This window comes from Capsella rubella, unplaced genomic scaffold (genome assembly GCF_000375325.1).
Source record: "Capsella rubella cultivar Monte Gargano unplaced genomic scaffold, Caprub1_0 scaffold_3, whole genome shotgun sequence".
Lineage (NCBI taxonomy): Eukaryota > Viridiplantae > Streptophyta > Magnoliopsida > Brassicales > Brassicaceae > Capsella > Capsella rubella.
The window spans coordinates 6,681,038-6,698,257 of NW_006238921.1; the positions used below are offsets into that span (position 1 = coordinate 6,681,038).

The 17,220-nt window shown below is 33.3% G+C and overlaps 5 protein-coding genes across 6 annotated transcripts in view; all 5 read right to left on the reverse strand.

Annotated features, from left to right (window-relative positions):
* Positions 1-2,131: 2,131 nt before the first annotated feature.
* LOC17891605 (protein DMR6-LIKE OXYGENASE 2) lies at positions 2,132-3,698 on the reverse strand. The gene is made up of 3 exons (XM_006297826.2): positions 3,129-3,698; positions 2,672-2,999; positions 2,132-2,577 (listed from the first exon to the last, which is right to left on the reverse strand). The coding sequence occupies exons 1-3, from the start codon at positions 3,608-3,610 to the stop codon at positions 2,323-2,325; spliced, it is 1,065 nt and encodes a 354-aa protein (XP_006297888.2). The 5' UTR covers positions 3,611-3,698; the 3' UTR covers positions 2,132-2,322.
* Positions 3,699-7,060: 3,362 nt separating this feature from the next.
* On the reverse strand, positions 7,061-8,676 carry LOC17891033 (flavonol synthase/flavanone 3-hydroxylase). Its single transcript, XM_006299072.2, has 3 exons — positions 8,110-8,676; positions 7,635-7,962; positions 7,061-7,525 (listed from the first exon to the last, which is right to left on the reverse strand). Exons 1-3 carry the CDS (start codon positions 8,568-8,570, stop codon positions 7,265-7,267), a joined length of 1,050 nt encoding a protein of 349 aa, XP_006299134.1. The 5' UTR covers positions 8,571-8,676; the 3' UTR covers positions 7,061-7,264.
* Positions 8,677-10,596: 1,920 nt separating this feature from the next.
* Positions 10,597-12,177, reverse strand: LOC17891122 (probable 2-oxoglutarate-dependent dioxygenase At5g05600). The gene is made up of 3 exons (XM_006299888.2): positions 11,647-12,177; positions 11,165-11,492; positions 10,597-11,060 (listed from the first exon to the last, which is right to left on the reverse strand). The coding sequence occupies exons 1-3, from the start codon at positions 12,105-12,107 to the stop codon at positions 10,800-10,802; spliced, it is 1,050 nt and encodes a 349-aa protein (XP_006299950.2). The 5' UTR covers positions 12,108-12,177; the 3' UTR covers positions 10,597-10,799.
* Positions 12,178-13,817: 1,640 nt separating this feature from the next.
* Positions 13,818-15,796, reverse strand: LOC17892018 (naringenin,2-oxoglutarate 3-dioxygenase). 2 transcript variants are annotated; one of them, XM_006297974.2, is made up of 3 exons: positions 15,261-15,790; positions 14,342-14,669; positions 13,818-14,217 (listed from the first exon to the last, which is right to left on the reverse strand). In XM_006297974.2, exons 1-3 carry the CDS (start codon positions 15,719-15,721, stop codon positions 13,957-13,959), a joined length of 1,050 nt encoding a protein of 349 aa, XP_006298036.1. In that variant the 5' UTR covers positions 15,722-15,790; the 3' UTR covers positions 13,818-13,956. The 2 variants fall into 2 exon arrangements, with proteins under 2 accessions (XP_006298036.1, XP_006298035.1); XM_006297973.2 differs by having other exon boundaries at positions 14,130-14,220; positions 15,261-15,796.
* Positions 15,797-16,586: 790 nt separating this feature from the next.
* The window catches only part of LOC17890965 (pollen-specific leucine-rich repeat extensin-like protein 1), a 3,080-nt gene continuing 2,446 nt past the window's right edge, over positions 16,587-17,220 (reverse strand). The window contains exon 1 of the mRNA XM_006300200.2: positions 16,587-17,220. This exon is cut by the window's right edge and continues 2,446 nt beyond it. Within this exon, the coding sequence (XP_006300262.2) occupies positions 16,703-17,220 (518 nt within the window). The 3' untranslated portion in view covers positions 16,587-16,702.

Here is a 17,220-nt window from a genome sequence, read left to right on the forward strand (position 1 = left end):
GAGAGAAGGCCTTTGCTTTCAGATCTGAAGAGGAGTTTTGTTGTGTAAAAGCTTTTGATTATAGTCAAAGGAGGGAGGGGAGGGGAGGGGGGTGTTACAACTTACAACACTCTCTCTTTTCTCTTTTCTCTTTTGTTTTCTTTACACCTGATCTGTGGAGTGACCCAACCAAACAAACCCAAGAAGATGCAAAAAAAAAAAAGAAAAACAAATTTCTATTATTTAAAAAAAAAAAAAATTGTATGAGCTTCGACCGAGTTGAATCTGTGTTATCTCGGTAGGCTCGGTGAGTCGAATCAGTTGGTCTCACTCGTGTGTTTTTTTTTTAATTTTATATTTTTAACTAATCAAAAGCCGACTGCCCCCACCTACTCCCCTTTTTCGCCCATTTTTATTTTTTTAGTAACAAAAAAAAATTAAAACGTTATGTATTTGTTTCTCTTTTTAATTTTTTTTTGTTTTGTAGCACGCAATATCACACAAAAATATATTATTGCCTTATGAAATATAAATCTCTTATTTGATTTGATTTGATATTCTGTAGTTACTTAACTCCCTCATTTGTAAACAAATACAGTTCTGAAAAATATCTCATTTTAAAATTTTAACCATTATATATATGAAGAATCTAAGGACACATATATATAGGTCGAGGGAGGTAGAGGAATGAACTCGATTACCACTTTCATTGAATGTAATTCTTGTGTTATAACTTATAAATCTAAGTACCGTACTGAGTATACAATACCTAAGTAGCGCATGCGAGCCCTTAAAATATATACCTTAATATCCTCTTTTGCCAAAAGTAAGGTTCCGAGGGCTCTGGTCTAGTTCGTGGCAATTCCAAGTTTTATTTGTGCTCGTTTCTTCGTATTTGAAAGTATTTATTCCTTTCTCGCTTTTGTTTTCTGTTTTTTTTTTTTTTATGGTTTCTAGTTTTCATTCCTTCTCTATTCTATTGTATCACTGTAACTCTCTGTCAAAAATGGTATAAAAAGCGAAAGAAGAAAAAAATATATACAAAACTAATAAGTGTGTTAACAACTAACAACTACATATTTCTCGTTTTAAAAAGGGAATTTGACTTACAATAAGTTTGGGCTTAGTATTGGACCTTGGCCCATTACATCGCAATTTTATTTTTGAATGTTGCCTTGTTCTATTTTATCCTTATAATAATGTAGGACGGATGTTTTAAATACGAAAGTGGTAGTAAATATGCATCTTTTTACCAGTTCGCGTGCATCTTAGAAATTCTTGATGCCTATTCTTTTTTTTTTTTTTTTTAATTAAGCATTATAAAACCAAAATCAAAAAGTAGATCCAATCTCGCATGCATGTACAACAGACCAACACCAAAGCATTTGTTCAAGTATATATAATGTATGAATGTGGATAGAAAAGCAAAACATTGGCATGCTCATTACAAAAGTAATCAATAAGAAAAACTTAGGAAATTAACATGTATGTATCATGTATGTATATACAATATTCGTAGTAGACATAAGTTGAATACTTAAGCTCTGAATGTATCGCTAACTACACTTCTTGAAAGACAAAACTTTCCACACACCCAATTAGTAATCTTTGTATTTAAGCAGGTTTTGTCGGTTTATAATTAAACCTCCTCCAATGGTATTGAAGAATGGTACTGAAATATGGGATTATTGTTGGCTTTTTGTGAATAATGGTACAGAAAAAAACCTCATTTGAACACCACCATGTATCAATTTGTGGTTTAAGTTGTATTTTTGAAAGTTTGCTATTTCTTTTAACCGTGACAAGTTGTATCAATCACGTGATTTGTTTGCATATGCATTTTTTTTTCTTTGTCTTTTGACAACGCATTTATCAACTTTTGTTCAGAACCGTTTGTTCGATATAAAAAAAAATGAGTAAATTAATAATATACAGTACACTAACTAATCTTATTATCAATATAAAATTCTTATGTTATTTATTAATTTACTAAAAATGATAAAGTATCTGAAGAGGTATTATCTTCATTTCCAATACAAATTTTAAACATGTGAAATTATTGAAGAAAAACATAGCCTAAAGATGTAATTAGTATAGCATTTATCAAAATCTTAGGTCAGTACTCTGTATAGTTGATTCAAATGAGGCATCATTTTAAAATAATCCCTATTTAATCTTAAACATATAAAATCTCGATTACAAATTGGAAAACATTTATTTAGGAAGAGAAACTGCATACATATTTGTTTTAAAGAAAAAACAAAAAAAATCAGAACTTGATTAACCATTTATTTATAACCACGGGAAGTCAACATAAGGCTAAGATATATAAGGGTAACTATACTAAGCCTTGAAGTGATCAATCTGGATGTTCTCAACCTGGAGCTTCTTGTAGTCACTTCTGTTTCTTGAAACAAAGAACTTTCCCCAGTTGTATTTTTTGTAACAAGGCGGGTTCTCTTCACTTAGAAGCTCTTCCAATGGTTCGATGTTGACTTCATGCGACGGGAAAAAGAAGAATGGTATTGAGAACCTCTCTTTGCTTGAGTTCACTACCACTCTGTGCTCTGCACTCCAATACTTATCATTTGTCCAAACCTACTCCACAACCAAATTTTATACTTATTCATCATTGGTTATATAATACGTACGCACATCAAAAATATATGTTACTGATGGTATAGATTTTTACCTGAATACAGTTGCCAATGTTAATGATCAAAGCATCCGGGTTCGGTGTCACTGGGAGCCATTTTCCATCGGATCTACGACTCACTTGTAATCCACCTACACTATCTTGAGCCAGGACCGTTATTGCTCCTGCGTCTTTGTGGCGTCCAACACCTAACGCTAGGTCAGGGTTGGGACAAGGTGGGTAATGGTTAAACCGCACAAAACTAGTTTGGTCATTGAAGTAACCGTTTAAGCGATCACCAGGTAGACCCAAACTAATGGAGATAAGTTCCAAGAGCCCAAAAGCTAACTTCTCAACTTCTCTTGCATATTCTTGGCATACCTCTCTACCACACATGATAAAAAAAAAAAAATTCACTTTTCAGGATAATTAATATATGAATTCTATAATCAGGCCCAATGGGCCTAAACTAAGACCAAACGAACTGATCGAAAAGAGAGAATTCAAGATTCACCTGAAATGAGAAGGGTTTTGAGGCCACTGGTTCGTGAGCTTTCTGAGCTCGGTATCGTTCGGATCCGTCGTCGCCGGAGCTATCGTCGAATCCTGCAAGAAGAAATCGAAAATCTCTTTCCAATCTCGAACGTTCTTGGTGTGTTCCTCGTCGTGATAACCCATAGGATTGACTTCGTCTCTTTTCACTTTCCTCTTCTCCTCCGTCGTTAGTTTGAAAAACTCAGCAGCTGCATCATCGACACGACGCCTTAACTCCGAAGGCAAGCCGTGGTTGACCACCTGAAAAAATCCCCACTTCTTGCATGCATCTGCAATCTCCTTGGCGATGGCCGTCTTGTCATGATCGGGATCTCTAAGAGAAGAGAGGTCGATGGTCGGGATCTCGTCGGGGGAAATGAAAGCAACCACGGAGTCAGTGAGGTGAGTGTTGGATCTGTGTTCTGGAGCCTGGATAAAAGCTTCGCTGAGTTCTACTCCCATGGCGGTGTTTGAGGTGGTTCGTACGTACGCTTTGGAGATATCGCTTTGTTTTTTGTTTGTGGTGCATGTGGTGTGGATGGTTTGTTTGTTGCTGCTTTTATAGTAAATAAAATTTACGACACGTAATAGAAAATGTAAGATGACATTTATGACTAGATAAGAATTACGTGAATAACTTTTTGACTGTTTTTCTTTCTTTTTTTTTGGAAAATAATTATTTTTGATGAGTGTTATTGATCATATAACTTCGACTCAAAACGGCATAAGATAGGAAGGAGATACACTAGTTTGTCCAAAAAAATGGAAGGATATACACAAATGGTGTGTTTTTTTTTTTTTACAAAATTACAACGTAACTATAGAAATTAAGATGTGTTAAATCTAAAAAATTAGTGGTGTCTTTCTAAAAAAACAATTGTGTGATATATTAAAAGATAGTGTGTTTCGCGGAATAACAGCATGCTAAAATTAATATTAAAAACCGTTTCATCAAAAAATAATTACAGAAAATTGAATAAATAAACTAAAAAGTCAAAAGATACCATCGGCAGAGATTCTAAAAAAAACTATAAAGAGTGTGACGCATATTCACCCTCGAAAAAGATAAAATATATATATACCATTAAGTGGAAAAAAAAATATGAAAGGATGTGTGGTGTAATATCGTAGTGAGATGCTTAAAACGTCGAAGCAAGCATTTAGCAGAGACAACGAGTATAGTGCATCCATGGCTTTCTAAGTTGATATAAAAACATGGTTGAAAATGGATAAAGATAAATAATAGATTGAGGTATACAGTATTTTTTTTTTTTTTGGTAATGTGAGGTATACAGTATTTGTAATTGTAACTGAAGAAATAATAGTTCTTAAACAAAAAAAACTGAAGAAATAATAGTAAGTAACTCGTAATTATTTTGTCAAGATTTTCAAATTTATGTATATAGACACATTTCTGCAGACCATTCATTTATTTTTTACATTTTTTTGAATGTATCTAGACAAATTTCTGCATACACATTTTTTTTTCTTTTTGAATCAAACTCATACTGTATACTGTATTAAATTGAAACGAAGGAGGTAACCTCCAAAGGTGGAGGAAGTGGTCACAACCGACGAAGTTGTCTAGATACATTCAAAAAGAAAAAAAAAGTAAAACTAGATACATTAATTTATTTTTATAGTTTTACATATTTACGAATCTATGTGTATATACTCCAAAATGTATGTAGACAAATTTCTGCATACTATTAAGTTGTTTTTGTTTTTGTCGTCAAGTAACCGCACTATGTCAACTAAAGCTGTGATGTTTTTTTTTGGAAAAGAAAGATATGGTGACATAAAGCATCTTTCATCGTCATGTACTATAAGGCCTACCTTCAGTTCAAATAATGGCTAATAAATAAAACTCAACACGAGACTCGTGTTTTGTAGTATATATTAGCCAGACCATCGAATATTTATAAGTTATAGCTGACGAAGACATATTAAAAATATACATAACCTTGCTGAATACGGATTGTTAGACGAAGACTATACTTATTTTTATTTGTTGGGCAGAGCCTAAATTAGAGGGCTTGCTTTTGTGTTGCGTATACTGTATAATAGTATATACTCATGCATGTCTGAAAAGTATATATATAAATTCTTTATATGATAAATTAAAGGCTTGCTTTTGTTGCGTACTGTATAATATATATACTCATACATGTCCAGATCTGGAAAATATATGTAAATTCTTTACGTAATAGATGACGTAATTTTGGATTTGATTTCGATTATTTCACATGTGAACACTCATGAACAGATCGAAAGAGAGGTCTACAGTTACATAATTACATTTGGTTGGTGATCCACACTAGTCAATTACATTGAGTAATTTTTCCAAAGAAATTAATGCAAATGATTTGTTAGCGTTTTGTAGCAAATTCATCTAAGAAATCCTTAATAAAGTTGTTTTTGGATGCAATGTTAAGGGTTTAAATTGAAACACAAGTATATATTGATCAACAAAGCATGCAATATCTAAAATTAGGTGAACACATATGGATCGAGTAATACAATTTGCAACGATAGCGCTAGGTAGGTGTGGTAATCAAGAGAGGACCACAGAGATAGTTTCAAGTTAGAATCTGGACGCAATCTTATGAAAGGTGCTGAAACGTAAAATCAATTTCTTTTAAATGATGAAATTTTAGTTGTTTTTTTTTTCTAACCGGCCTTTCTTGACCAGAGTCCAGAGGCATGTGCTTAGACGCTAATCTGTTCTTGTAAAACACTTTATAATTACGGTCAATCATCATTCTCTCTTTGATAATATATATACTGTGATGGATTATGGATATATGATCTAACGGATGCAGAAAAATATTTTGTCACGTCAAAACATTAAACTAATATTTATTTTATTTTTGTCCATAACAATATTAAAATATATTTTGCATCTTTAACATACTTTAAGATTTGAAATAAAAAAATCAACCAAGTTTTTTTAAAGAAATATTTCCATTGGTTTATATTTAGTTCATATATTAGATTAATATTCAAATTTTTAATTAGAAAAATTCAAAATCGTTAATTTAAAATTCACTACAAACTTTACTTATCTAAACCATATCACAAAAATGTAAGACTATAAATAATAAATTAACTACAAAGGATATATTGTTTAATGTTACTAATTTACTAGATTACTAGCATTTTTTAATTAAAATATTTCTATCTTTCATATTTCTTTTCTGGTTGTTATAATCTTTCATATTCTATTCTGATTGATTTAATTCGCCACTTTCTTTATCAGAACAATTGTATCATAATTACTACATTAATTCATATATATATATATATATATATATTACATTTTGAAGAAAAAAAATATTGCAATAAGGAAATAGGAATTAAATTTGTTCAAAGTTAAACTTGAAAAAGAAAACATAATTCAAAAGCATCTCTACTAATAAAAGGGACAATTTAAACATTTTGAGTGTGTCCACCTCAGCAAATTAAAACTCATATCTAAGAGCACGCCACATCAGCAGCAACAATATTCATGTCCATCTTGAAGATTTGGACAATCAAGCTTAAACTTCTGTAAAAACCAAGAGAACTGAACTTGGGTTTTACAAAAGCTTAAGCTTGATTGTCCAAATCTTCAAGATGGGCAGGGATACTGTTAACGTCGAGGTTGAAATCGACAAAATTTGATGTGGTTCAGGTTGGTTATTTGAATTGAAAGCTGGTTTGGGTTGTCAAATTCAGAGTACGCGAGTTTGGGTATAAAAATTTCTTCGGAAAATAATTTGGATTGATTTTTCCCGTTTTCTCAATTTGACAGTGATGATGATGGGTTATATTGGGTACAATTTTTAATTTCGCAAAGTTTTTTTTAAAAACTTTTTAAGGAGTTCAAAGATAAAGTTATAAAAAAAATGTCAACTTGAAAGGTTTAACAAAAACAAAAACTCTTATTTTTATTATTATAAATTTTCTGTTGCCATACATTAAAGGAAGAAAAAAGAAAACAAATCTTGCCACTTCCAATACATCGAAGTGATCCTGTTTATTGGTTCGGAAACAAATTCACACCCACACACATTATTATTTGATGAAAATGATTGGCACGGAAAAGATAAAAAAAAAAACATGACATGGAGTCAATTATGTTATAACTTTCAAGTCATCGACTTGGATGGTGTGGGTATCCAGTTTTTGATACATGCTTCTGAGCCTACTGGCGAAGAACTTACCCCAATTATAGCCTTTGTACCTTGGAGGGTTTTCAGGACTCACAAGCTCTTCTAATGGCTTCACTTCCACATCGTGTGAAGGAAACAAGAAGAATGGTATTGAGTATCTCTCTTTTGTTGTGTTCACCACCACCCTATGCTCTGCGCTCCAATACTTATCATTCGTCCATATCTACGTTAAATCATTTTTGTTGTATAGTTATACTCATTAATTATGATTGCTAGAATCTTGAATGTCGTGTATAATAATATGACATAATAATAACAAGGATATTAAGTACCTCAAAACAATTGCCCATATTGATGACAAGAGCATTAGGGACGGGTTTCACGGGAAACCAAACACCGTCCGATCTACGACTCACTTGTAGTCCTCCGACTTCATCTTGAGCCAATATAGTTAGAACAGTTATGTCTTTGTGCGGACCAATACCTAAAGCTAGGTCAGGTCTTGGACATGGTGGATAACGATTTATTCTTAAGAAACTCATTTGTTCTTTGAAAAAATCATGGAAACTCTCTTTCGGTAAACCTAAGCTTAATGAAATGAGTTCTAAGAGTTTGAACGCTAATTTATCAACGTGTCTTGCATATTCTTCACTTGCTTCCCTAATAATAAAATAGAACCAAAAAAATAAACAAATTAGGTTACATAATTGAATAAAATAAAATCATATCACAAAATCATTTAAACCGTATCTAATTCGTTGTTTCTCATAAACACAAATTAATGTACCTAATTTTGAAAGAAATTACCTCAAATCAGAAGGAAACTGAGGCCACTTGTTGTAAAGAAGGCTTAAGCCATCATCTTCAAGATCAGTGGAAGAAGGAATCACTGTTGGATCTTTCAAGAAACTATCGAACACTTCTTTCCAATCTTTAACGCTGATCGTGTGTTCTCCATCGTGATACCCTGCTGGACTCTCCTCGTCTCTCTTTACCTTTACCTTTTCTTCCATTGGCAGTTCGAAAAACTTCTTCGCAGTCTTCTCCAATCGTTCCCTTGTGTCGCAAGGCACGCCATGGTTGATCACCTGAAAGAAGCCCCATTTCTCACAGGCCTCACCGATCTCTGAGATAACGTTTTGGACATCTTCGGGGTCCTCGAGGCGCGAGAGATCGATCACGCTTACTTCTTCAGGTTGGTTAGGGAGGACATTCGGAGCTGATATATGCTCTGGTGCTTGGAGGTAAGTTGGATCAAGATCTCCCATTGCCACAAGTACGAAATGTTTTGAGGCTAAGTGCCACTAGCTTTATACTGTGTTTGGATGTCTCTAGATCCACAATGTTGCTAACGCTATGCCACCATGTGCCCATCTGGCATGTCATGTGCCACCATTTATTTCTCTGAATATGCTTCGTTTGGATATGTTTAAATATATGTCTAAAGCACGTGTGTATGTTTATATAAATATAATATAAGATTTGGTGATCAAACTCACACCAACTTACCGACTCACATTATGGCAACACACTAACAACTGATTAATGAAAGCGATAAAATGAAAGAAATTGTCCAAATAAAAACTAAACACCAAAGTTAGCTAACCTTTTGTTCTAAGGGCATCTACGATAGGAGAGGCCTATTGTGGGTTCTTTACAATTTTTTTAATTTAATTTTTGAAAAAAATGAGATAAAGAGTTTGTGATTGAGTTTTAAATTTATTGTGTTACAATGGTAAGTATCTTTAGGTTCTTTAATTTTTTTTTAAAATGATTGCATTTTATTACTTCTTAAATAAAAATGACTTTTAAAAAACATTACATTACATAGAAGCAAATATATAAAAAAAATTCGATATGATTGTCGAAAGCTTGATTAAATGCTTGAATAAATACGTTATTCATCATATTTTGGAGATTATTAAGTAAAGAAGAAGAAGACATTTTCTTGTTTGGGAATGTTTAATAAAAAATGTTTAATAAGAAAAGAAGAAGAAATTGGAAATGTTTAAGAAGAAATTGGGAATGTTTAATAAGAAGAAAAAATTTGTTTATGAAGCAGCGATTTCAAAAGGGAGAGAGAAGAGAAAGAAGAATGAATTGATTTTCTTCTCTCTTTTTTTTCTTTTCTTTTCTTTTATATCTTTATTACCAACCAATATCCGATCGCCACGTCATCGCTTCTTCCACTTATTAAAAGCTCCTAAAGAGGAGTCGGTTCTCTTTAATAACTGATGTTATTCATTTATTTTTAATCGAATTTGGCCTAAAGAACCCCATAAACATCTCCCGTTGAGGTTGGTCTAAGTGCCCATGAAAATTGATGCCATGTGCCATCGTCGGGGTTCTCGATGATTCTCCGACTTTCTTCAGTTTAATTTGAAAGTTTATATTCTGTCAAGTGGTCTAATTATTGAAATTTTGAGTACAAAAGATACAATTTTAAAGTACTGTGCATTTATCAACTTTTGTTCGATAAAAAAAAAGGAGTAAGTTACTGATATACAGCCATACAGGACACTAACTAATCTTATTATCAATATAAAAATTAAAAATCCCTTATGTAATTTATTAACTCAGAATGATACGATATTTGAAGAGATATTTGCTTCATTTCCAATACAAATTTTAGACATGTGAAATTATTCAAGAAAAATATAGCCTAAAGACGTTACTAGTATATCATTTATCAAAATCTTAGGTGTATCTTTAATTTTTTTTTCATTAAACCCCTTAATGGGCTGGGACAAAAATTACAAGTATCTTAGACCATATACATCGGTGGGATTTGCTTTGATCCCAACAAAACTTTTTTTTTAAAATAATTTTTAAAAAAACAAAAAAAAAACAAAAAAAAAACAAAAAAAAAACCAAAAAAACAAAAAAAAAACCCAATTGCGGGCCGCCACGTGTCAGTGTGTCCCGCGAGAAGTGGACAACAACACACAAGACCGTCCCGATTATGAGTACGTCCCCCCCTTTTTTTGATTTTTGATTTTCTTTTTAATTCTAAATTAGGTAGGACTTGTGTGTGGATATGCTAATGCAAGGCCCTAATGCAGGATTATATAATTTTTAAACGTTTTTACATTCATGTAAATTGATTTAATTAGAAATTTGGCTTTTTCGTTATTATACTTTATAATTAATATACTATTTATCAACATTTATAAACTTGACGGTGATGACGACAAGTATATTGCGTATTATTTTTAAGTTCCTGAGGTCATTAATTTTATATTTTTAGGAGTTAGAAGGTAAACCTGCAAAATCTATACTCAAAAGGTTTAACAAAAACAAAAACTCTTATTTTATTATTATAACTTTTCTGTTGGGTTACATGAAAGGAAGAAAAAAGAAAACAAATCTTGCCACTTCCAATACACAGAAGTGATCCAGTTTATTGGTTCGGAAACAAATTCATACCCACACACATTATTATTTGATGAAAATGATTGGCACGGAAAAGATAAAAAAAAAACAAGACACAGAGTCGATTATGTTATAACTTTTAAGTCATCGACTTGGATGGTGTGGGTATCCAGTTTTTGAAACATGCTTCTGAGCCTACTGGCGAAGAACTTACCCCAATTATAGCCTTTGTACCTTGGAGGGTTTTCAGGACTCACAAACTCTTCTAATGGCTTCACTTCCACATCGTGTGAAGGAAAAAAGAAGAATGGTATTGAGTATCTCTCTCTTGTTGTGTTCACCACCACCCTATGCTCTGCGCTCCAATACTTATCATTCGTCCATATCTACGTTAAATCATTTTTGTTGTATAGTAATACTCATTAATTATGATTGCTAGAATCTTGAATGTTGTGTATAATAATATGACATAATCAAGGATATTAAGTACCTCAAAACAATTGCCCATATTGATGACAAGAGCATTAGGGACGGGTTTCACGGGAAACCAAACACCATCCGATCTACGACTCACTTGTAAACCTCCGACTTCATCTTGAGCCAATATAGTTAGAACAACTATGTCTTTGTGCGGGTTATGAGCTAAAGTTAGGTCAGGTCTTGGACAGGGTGGATAATGATTTATTCTTAAAAAACTCATTTGTTCTTTGAAAAAATCATGAAAACGCTCTTTTGGTAAGCCTAAGCTTAATGAAATGAGTTCTAAGAGTTTGAACGCTAATTTCTCAGCGTGTCTTGCATATTCTTCACATGCTTCCCTAATAATAAAATAGAACCAAAAAATAAACAAATTAGGTTTATATAATTGAATAATAGAATAAAATTAAATCATTTCACAAAATCAGTTAAACCGGATCTGGTTCGTTGTTTCTCATAAACACAAATTAATGTACCTAATTGAAAAGAAATTACCTCAAATCAGAAGGAAACTGAGGCCACTTGTTGTAAAGAAGGCTTAAGCTATCATCTTCAAGATCAGTGGAAGAAGGAATCACCATTGGATCTTTGAAGTAACTATCGAACACTTCTTTCAAATCTCTAACGCTCTTCGTGTGTTCTCCATCGTGATACCCTACTGGATTCTTCTCGTCTCTCTTTACCTTTACCTTTTCTTCCATTGGGAGATCGAAAAACTTCTTCGCAGTCTTCTCCACTCGTTGCCTTGTATCGCAAGGCACGCCATGGTTGATCACCTGAAAGAATCCCCATTTCTCACAGGCCTCACCGATCTCTGAGATAACGTTTTGGACATCTTCGGGGTCTTCGAGGCGCGAGAGATCGATCACGTTTACTTCTTCGGGTTGGTTAGGGAGGACATTCGGAGCTGATATATGCTCTGGTGCTTGGAGGTAAGTTGGATCAAGATCTTCCATTGCTACAAGTACGAAATGCTTTGAGGCTAAGTGCAACTAGCTTTATACTGTGTTCGGATGTCTCTAGACCCAGATTGTTGCTAACGCTATGCCACTACGTAAACCATGAGCCCATGTGGGGTTTCATGGGCTACCATTTATTTCTCCGAATATGGTTCGTTTGGATATGTTTAAATATATGTCTAAAGCACGTGTATGTTTATTATATAGATTTGGTAATCAACTCACACCTACTCACATTATGATATGGCAACATGAACCACCTCCAGCGGTAGGCCTGGAGCCGGCGGATCCGTAGTTTTAATATCCGGCTTCAGATACTTCCGATACGTTATTCCGGATTTGGGTTCCGGATATTCGCATAAAAAAGCTGATATTTGTATCCGGTATTTTTTTTAAATTATCATAAAGTTTTTTAAAATAAAATAAAAATGTATTTATTTAAGAAAAAAAATAATAAAATAATATTTTAATATATAAAATTAGAAACTATATTATTTAATATAAATAATAATAAATATTACCTAAAATATTAAAAATGTCGGATCTGGATATCCGGTCCAAAATTTTTCCACTACCCGTATTTGTATCCGACCTGATCCGTTATTTCACTATCCGAATCCGGCTCCGTCCTATCCAAATATCCGGTTTTTCGGAGCGGATCGCAATGGATCCCGGATCGGATCGCGGATCTCAGATAATTGGTGTCAGGGCTATCCAGTGGTGAGCCTTCATGATGGGTGTTTATCAAATTTTTATAATAAAATTTGATAATTGTTAACTTAAGCAACTTTAGATAAATTTTTTTTTTTTTGCTGTCCAGTGGTAAGGTTGCTTAAAATTTGAAAAGAAGGATTAATTTCAATATTGTTATATTCAACTTCAATATATTCTTCTACTGGTCAAATTTATATTCAACCTCAAAGTTCAAAAATTCAACCTAAAAAAATCTGATTTTTCAATGAGTGATGATGGAAATTCAGTTGTATCTAGTGACACTGAAAAATCCAGACTTTGAAGAACTAAAATCGTTTGCAAGATGGTGGAGTTTAAGGAGACATAAAAACAAGAGTGCAGGGAAGTAAACTCCTTCAAATTGCAGGATCCTTGAAGGCTTGAAGCACATTGCAGTCCGTTTTTGTATATGATCTCTTGAACCTCTGTATTATGCTTATGAAGTTTCACCGGATACAGGAAAGAAACAAAATCAAATCCCTGAAAAATCAATCATTGCCTCCTAAAAAAAGTGATGTCAATCCAAGGATAAACTAAAAACTATTGAAAATGGTTAACCAAAAACAAGCAGTTGTTAGAGTAGTGGGATATGATCGTCAAATTAGCTGTGTCACTGTCGGATTGGAGATTATGTGCAGTGCGTGCTATTATAGTATTATGCATGTAACATGATTTCATATTTCAGTAACTTAATAGAAACCAAAACAAAAAAAAGAAAAGACAAAATCTCTTAATTAAATACTAATTATTGGTGCTTGTAAACACATTTTAATGCGGTCGATCATTACTCTCTATTAGATAGAGAAAAAATATATACAATAATGGATATATGATTGGTGATCTCCAAGTTGGAGACTCCAACCATGCAAGACCATTTTGGTAGCTTGCAATCGATTAAAATAGTTTATTCTAGCGGTTCATTATTCATCACTAGCTATATATATATCTTTTTTTCTTTGCCATACATAAAACAAAAGAAAAAAGAAATCTCAATGGCACCTACAAATCTTGCCACTTTCAAAGTATTGGTTCTGACACGAATTCAGGCCCGCACACATTATTTGAATGAAATGATTCGTAAAACATAAAACACATTGAGACACATTGTAGTCTATTAATTGAAAACTTTGAAGTCATCGATCTGGATGTTTTCGGTATCCAGTTTTCGAAAATCGCTTCGGTTCCTACTGACGTAGAACTTGCCCCATTTATAGCCTTTGTATCTTGGAGGGTTTTCAGGACTCACAAGCTCTTCCAATGGTTTCACTTCCACATCATGTGAAGGCAACAAAAAGAACGGTATTGAGTATCTCTCTCTTGTTGTGTTCACCACCACTCTATGCTCTGCACTCCAATACTTATCATTCGTCCATATCTACTACATTATCCATTTTATTATTATTATCATATAGTAATGCACATTAATTATATGAGAGCTAGAATCTTGTAATGTTTTGTATAAAATGACATAGTTATTTCAAGGATATATATTTAATTACCTCCATACAATTGCCTATATTGATGACAAGAGCATCAGGGACGGGTCTAATGGGAAACCAAACACCGTCCGATCTACGACTCACTTGTAATCCTCCAACTTCATCTTGAGCCAATACACTTATTACGTCTGCGTCTTTGTGGTGACCAACACCTAAAGCTAGATCTGGTCTTGGACATGGTGGATAACGATTTATCCTTAAAAAACTCATTTGTTCTTTGAAGTAATCATGAAAACGCTCTTTTGGTAAGCCTAAGCTTAATGAAATGAGTTCTATGAGCTTCAACGCTAGTTTCTCAGCGTGTCTTGCATATTGTTCACATGATTTCCTAATAATAATATAGAACAAAAAAAATGTTAAAGGAAAATAGAACAAAAAAGAAAGAAAAACATAAATAAAATAAATTAGCTTACATAATTCAATAATAAAAAAATAAGATGATTTTATCGAATCTTTTGTGCTATGTGTAATTAAGTTACGACAACCTGTCATATACAGTGGTGGATGCAGCGTTGGGAGGATATGATTCACGTGACTCTCCCATGGATTTGGTAAAGTTGTGATAAAGGTTCTTGATTAATTATTTTGGTTTCAAGTTTCTATTTAATTCCTTGTTTTTATAAATAAGATAGAGAAAACAAAAACTATAAGAAGAAAAAATATAGTCATAGAGAAAAATTAACTGTAACTGTAATGTCTAAGCAATGCCATCACCCTATTAAATAATTAACTTAATTTTACTTGAGTTATAGAAAACAAATCATGAAAAAGATATATACTTAGTTCAAGCTCAAGGTCAAATATCTTAACATATGAAAAAGATATATAATTTCTAGATCCAGGGTTAGAAAATAGAAAATCCTCAAACCGGATCCGGTTAGCTAGTTGTTTCTCATAAAGACAAATTAAAAGAAATTACCTGAAATCAGAAGGAAAGTGAGGCCACTGGTTGTAAACAAGCCTTAAGCCATCATCTTCAAGATCAGTGGAAGAAGGAATCACCATTGGATCTTTGAAGTAACTATCGAACACTTCTTTCCAATCCCTAACGTTCTTCGTGTGTTCTTCATCGTGATACCCAACTGGATTCACCTCGTCTCTCTTCACCTTTACCTTCTCTTCCATAGGCAAATCGAAAAACGTCTTCACAGTCTTCTCCACAAGCTGCCTTGTGTCACAAGGCACACCGTGATTGATCACCTGAAAAAAACCCCATTTTTCACAGGCGTCACCGATCTCTGAGATAACGTTTTGGACATCTTCAGGATCGTCGAGACGCGAGAGATCGATCACGGGTATTTCTTCCGGTTGGTTAGGGATGAAATTCGAATCTGATCTATGCTCTGGTGCTTGGATGTAAGTTGGATCAAGTTCCTCCATTGTTACAAAAGTGAGACAAGAGTTTTGAGGCTAAGTGAAAAGTGCTTTATGCTGTGTTTGGATGCCTCTATACAACCAGAACGTTGTTGGTTGAACGTTGCTAACATATACAGTACCACTACTTTGTTTTAAAGTTAAAAATACAAATATAATTCAGGATATAAATATTATTCTTGTTTTGTTTTTATGTGTATGTTTTTGTTAATGATAAAACTTCAACTTTATTTTTCTTGTTGTATCTATCGGTCAGAGGATCTATCGGATCATGAAGTAATTAACACATTACCTGAAAAATATCATTAAATCGCATTTTACATATTAGGATAATAGTTAATCAATCTTCAAAGTTGGACTAAATCAATTTGTGTATTGTTTACTTGTTGAACACTGTTCTTTATTTTAAATTTGTCAGAGCCAAAGTGTGTTTATATATAACTTAATCTATTTGATATGATTGAGTTGTAAAACTGAAAGTTGAAAATACGATAGTTGCCAATAAAGACCATAACTAAAAATATTTAGGTATCCTTAAGAAAAAAAATCAACTATGTAGATCAAGCTGCGTTGATAGCTAAATAAAATATATATATATTTAACTGAAACTTTTTCAAAGCTGCCAAATTAATTTATCAATATCATTCGATGTTAAGAAAAAATTACAATCTGCTAAATTAATTTTCCAATTGTAAAAATAAGAATGGATATTAAAACTTTGGAGTTTGGATATTATACAGAAAAAGTTTGAGAGAAATTACCACAAATTAAGAATGTGATGAATTTACACTATAAACATAGAATTACAAATATGTTAATGGTTCATTTTGGAATATTTTTACTTTCTAAAATTCATCTACTTACATATTACAAATGGTCAAATTATAAATAAATGTAGAATTTTTTGCTTTTTTTTTTTTGGGTGCAAATTAATTAGGTTAATTGGAAAAATGTTGGACCAAAATGTAAAGATTAAAAAAGTTTGGTTTAGTAGCCTTGGAACATCGGTGGTGGTGGCGATGCGTATTGGTGTCCAATGTTTGGTGGGAGGATGAAATCATCGCCGCCGTCATTATTTTCTGATGGTGGTGCAGTTACATCCGGTGATGGAATTGAAGATGGCGGTGATAACGAAGGAGTGGAGACCGATTGTTCTGGTGCTTCAACTTCTGGTTGTGAAATTGGAGTCGGTGAGTGACTTGGCTCTGAAATTGGTGCCGGAGCAGGACTTGACCTGAACACTGGTGAATGATCTGACTCTGATGGAGCTTCCGTCTCCTCAGAATCTGGGGTCGGAGCTTGAACCGGTGATTGATCGTTTTCTGTTTCTGGTGAAGGTGTTGGTGCATTTTCAGTTGGTGATGATGCAGGTGGTAGAGGAGTTACAGGTTTTGGTGGTGGTGAGAAAACTGGTGGAGGAGGAGAGTAAATAGGAGATGGAGGTGGTGGAGAGTGGACTGGAGGTGGTGGTGAATGAACTGGAGGTGGTGGAGAGTGAACGTGGG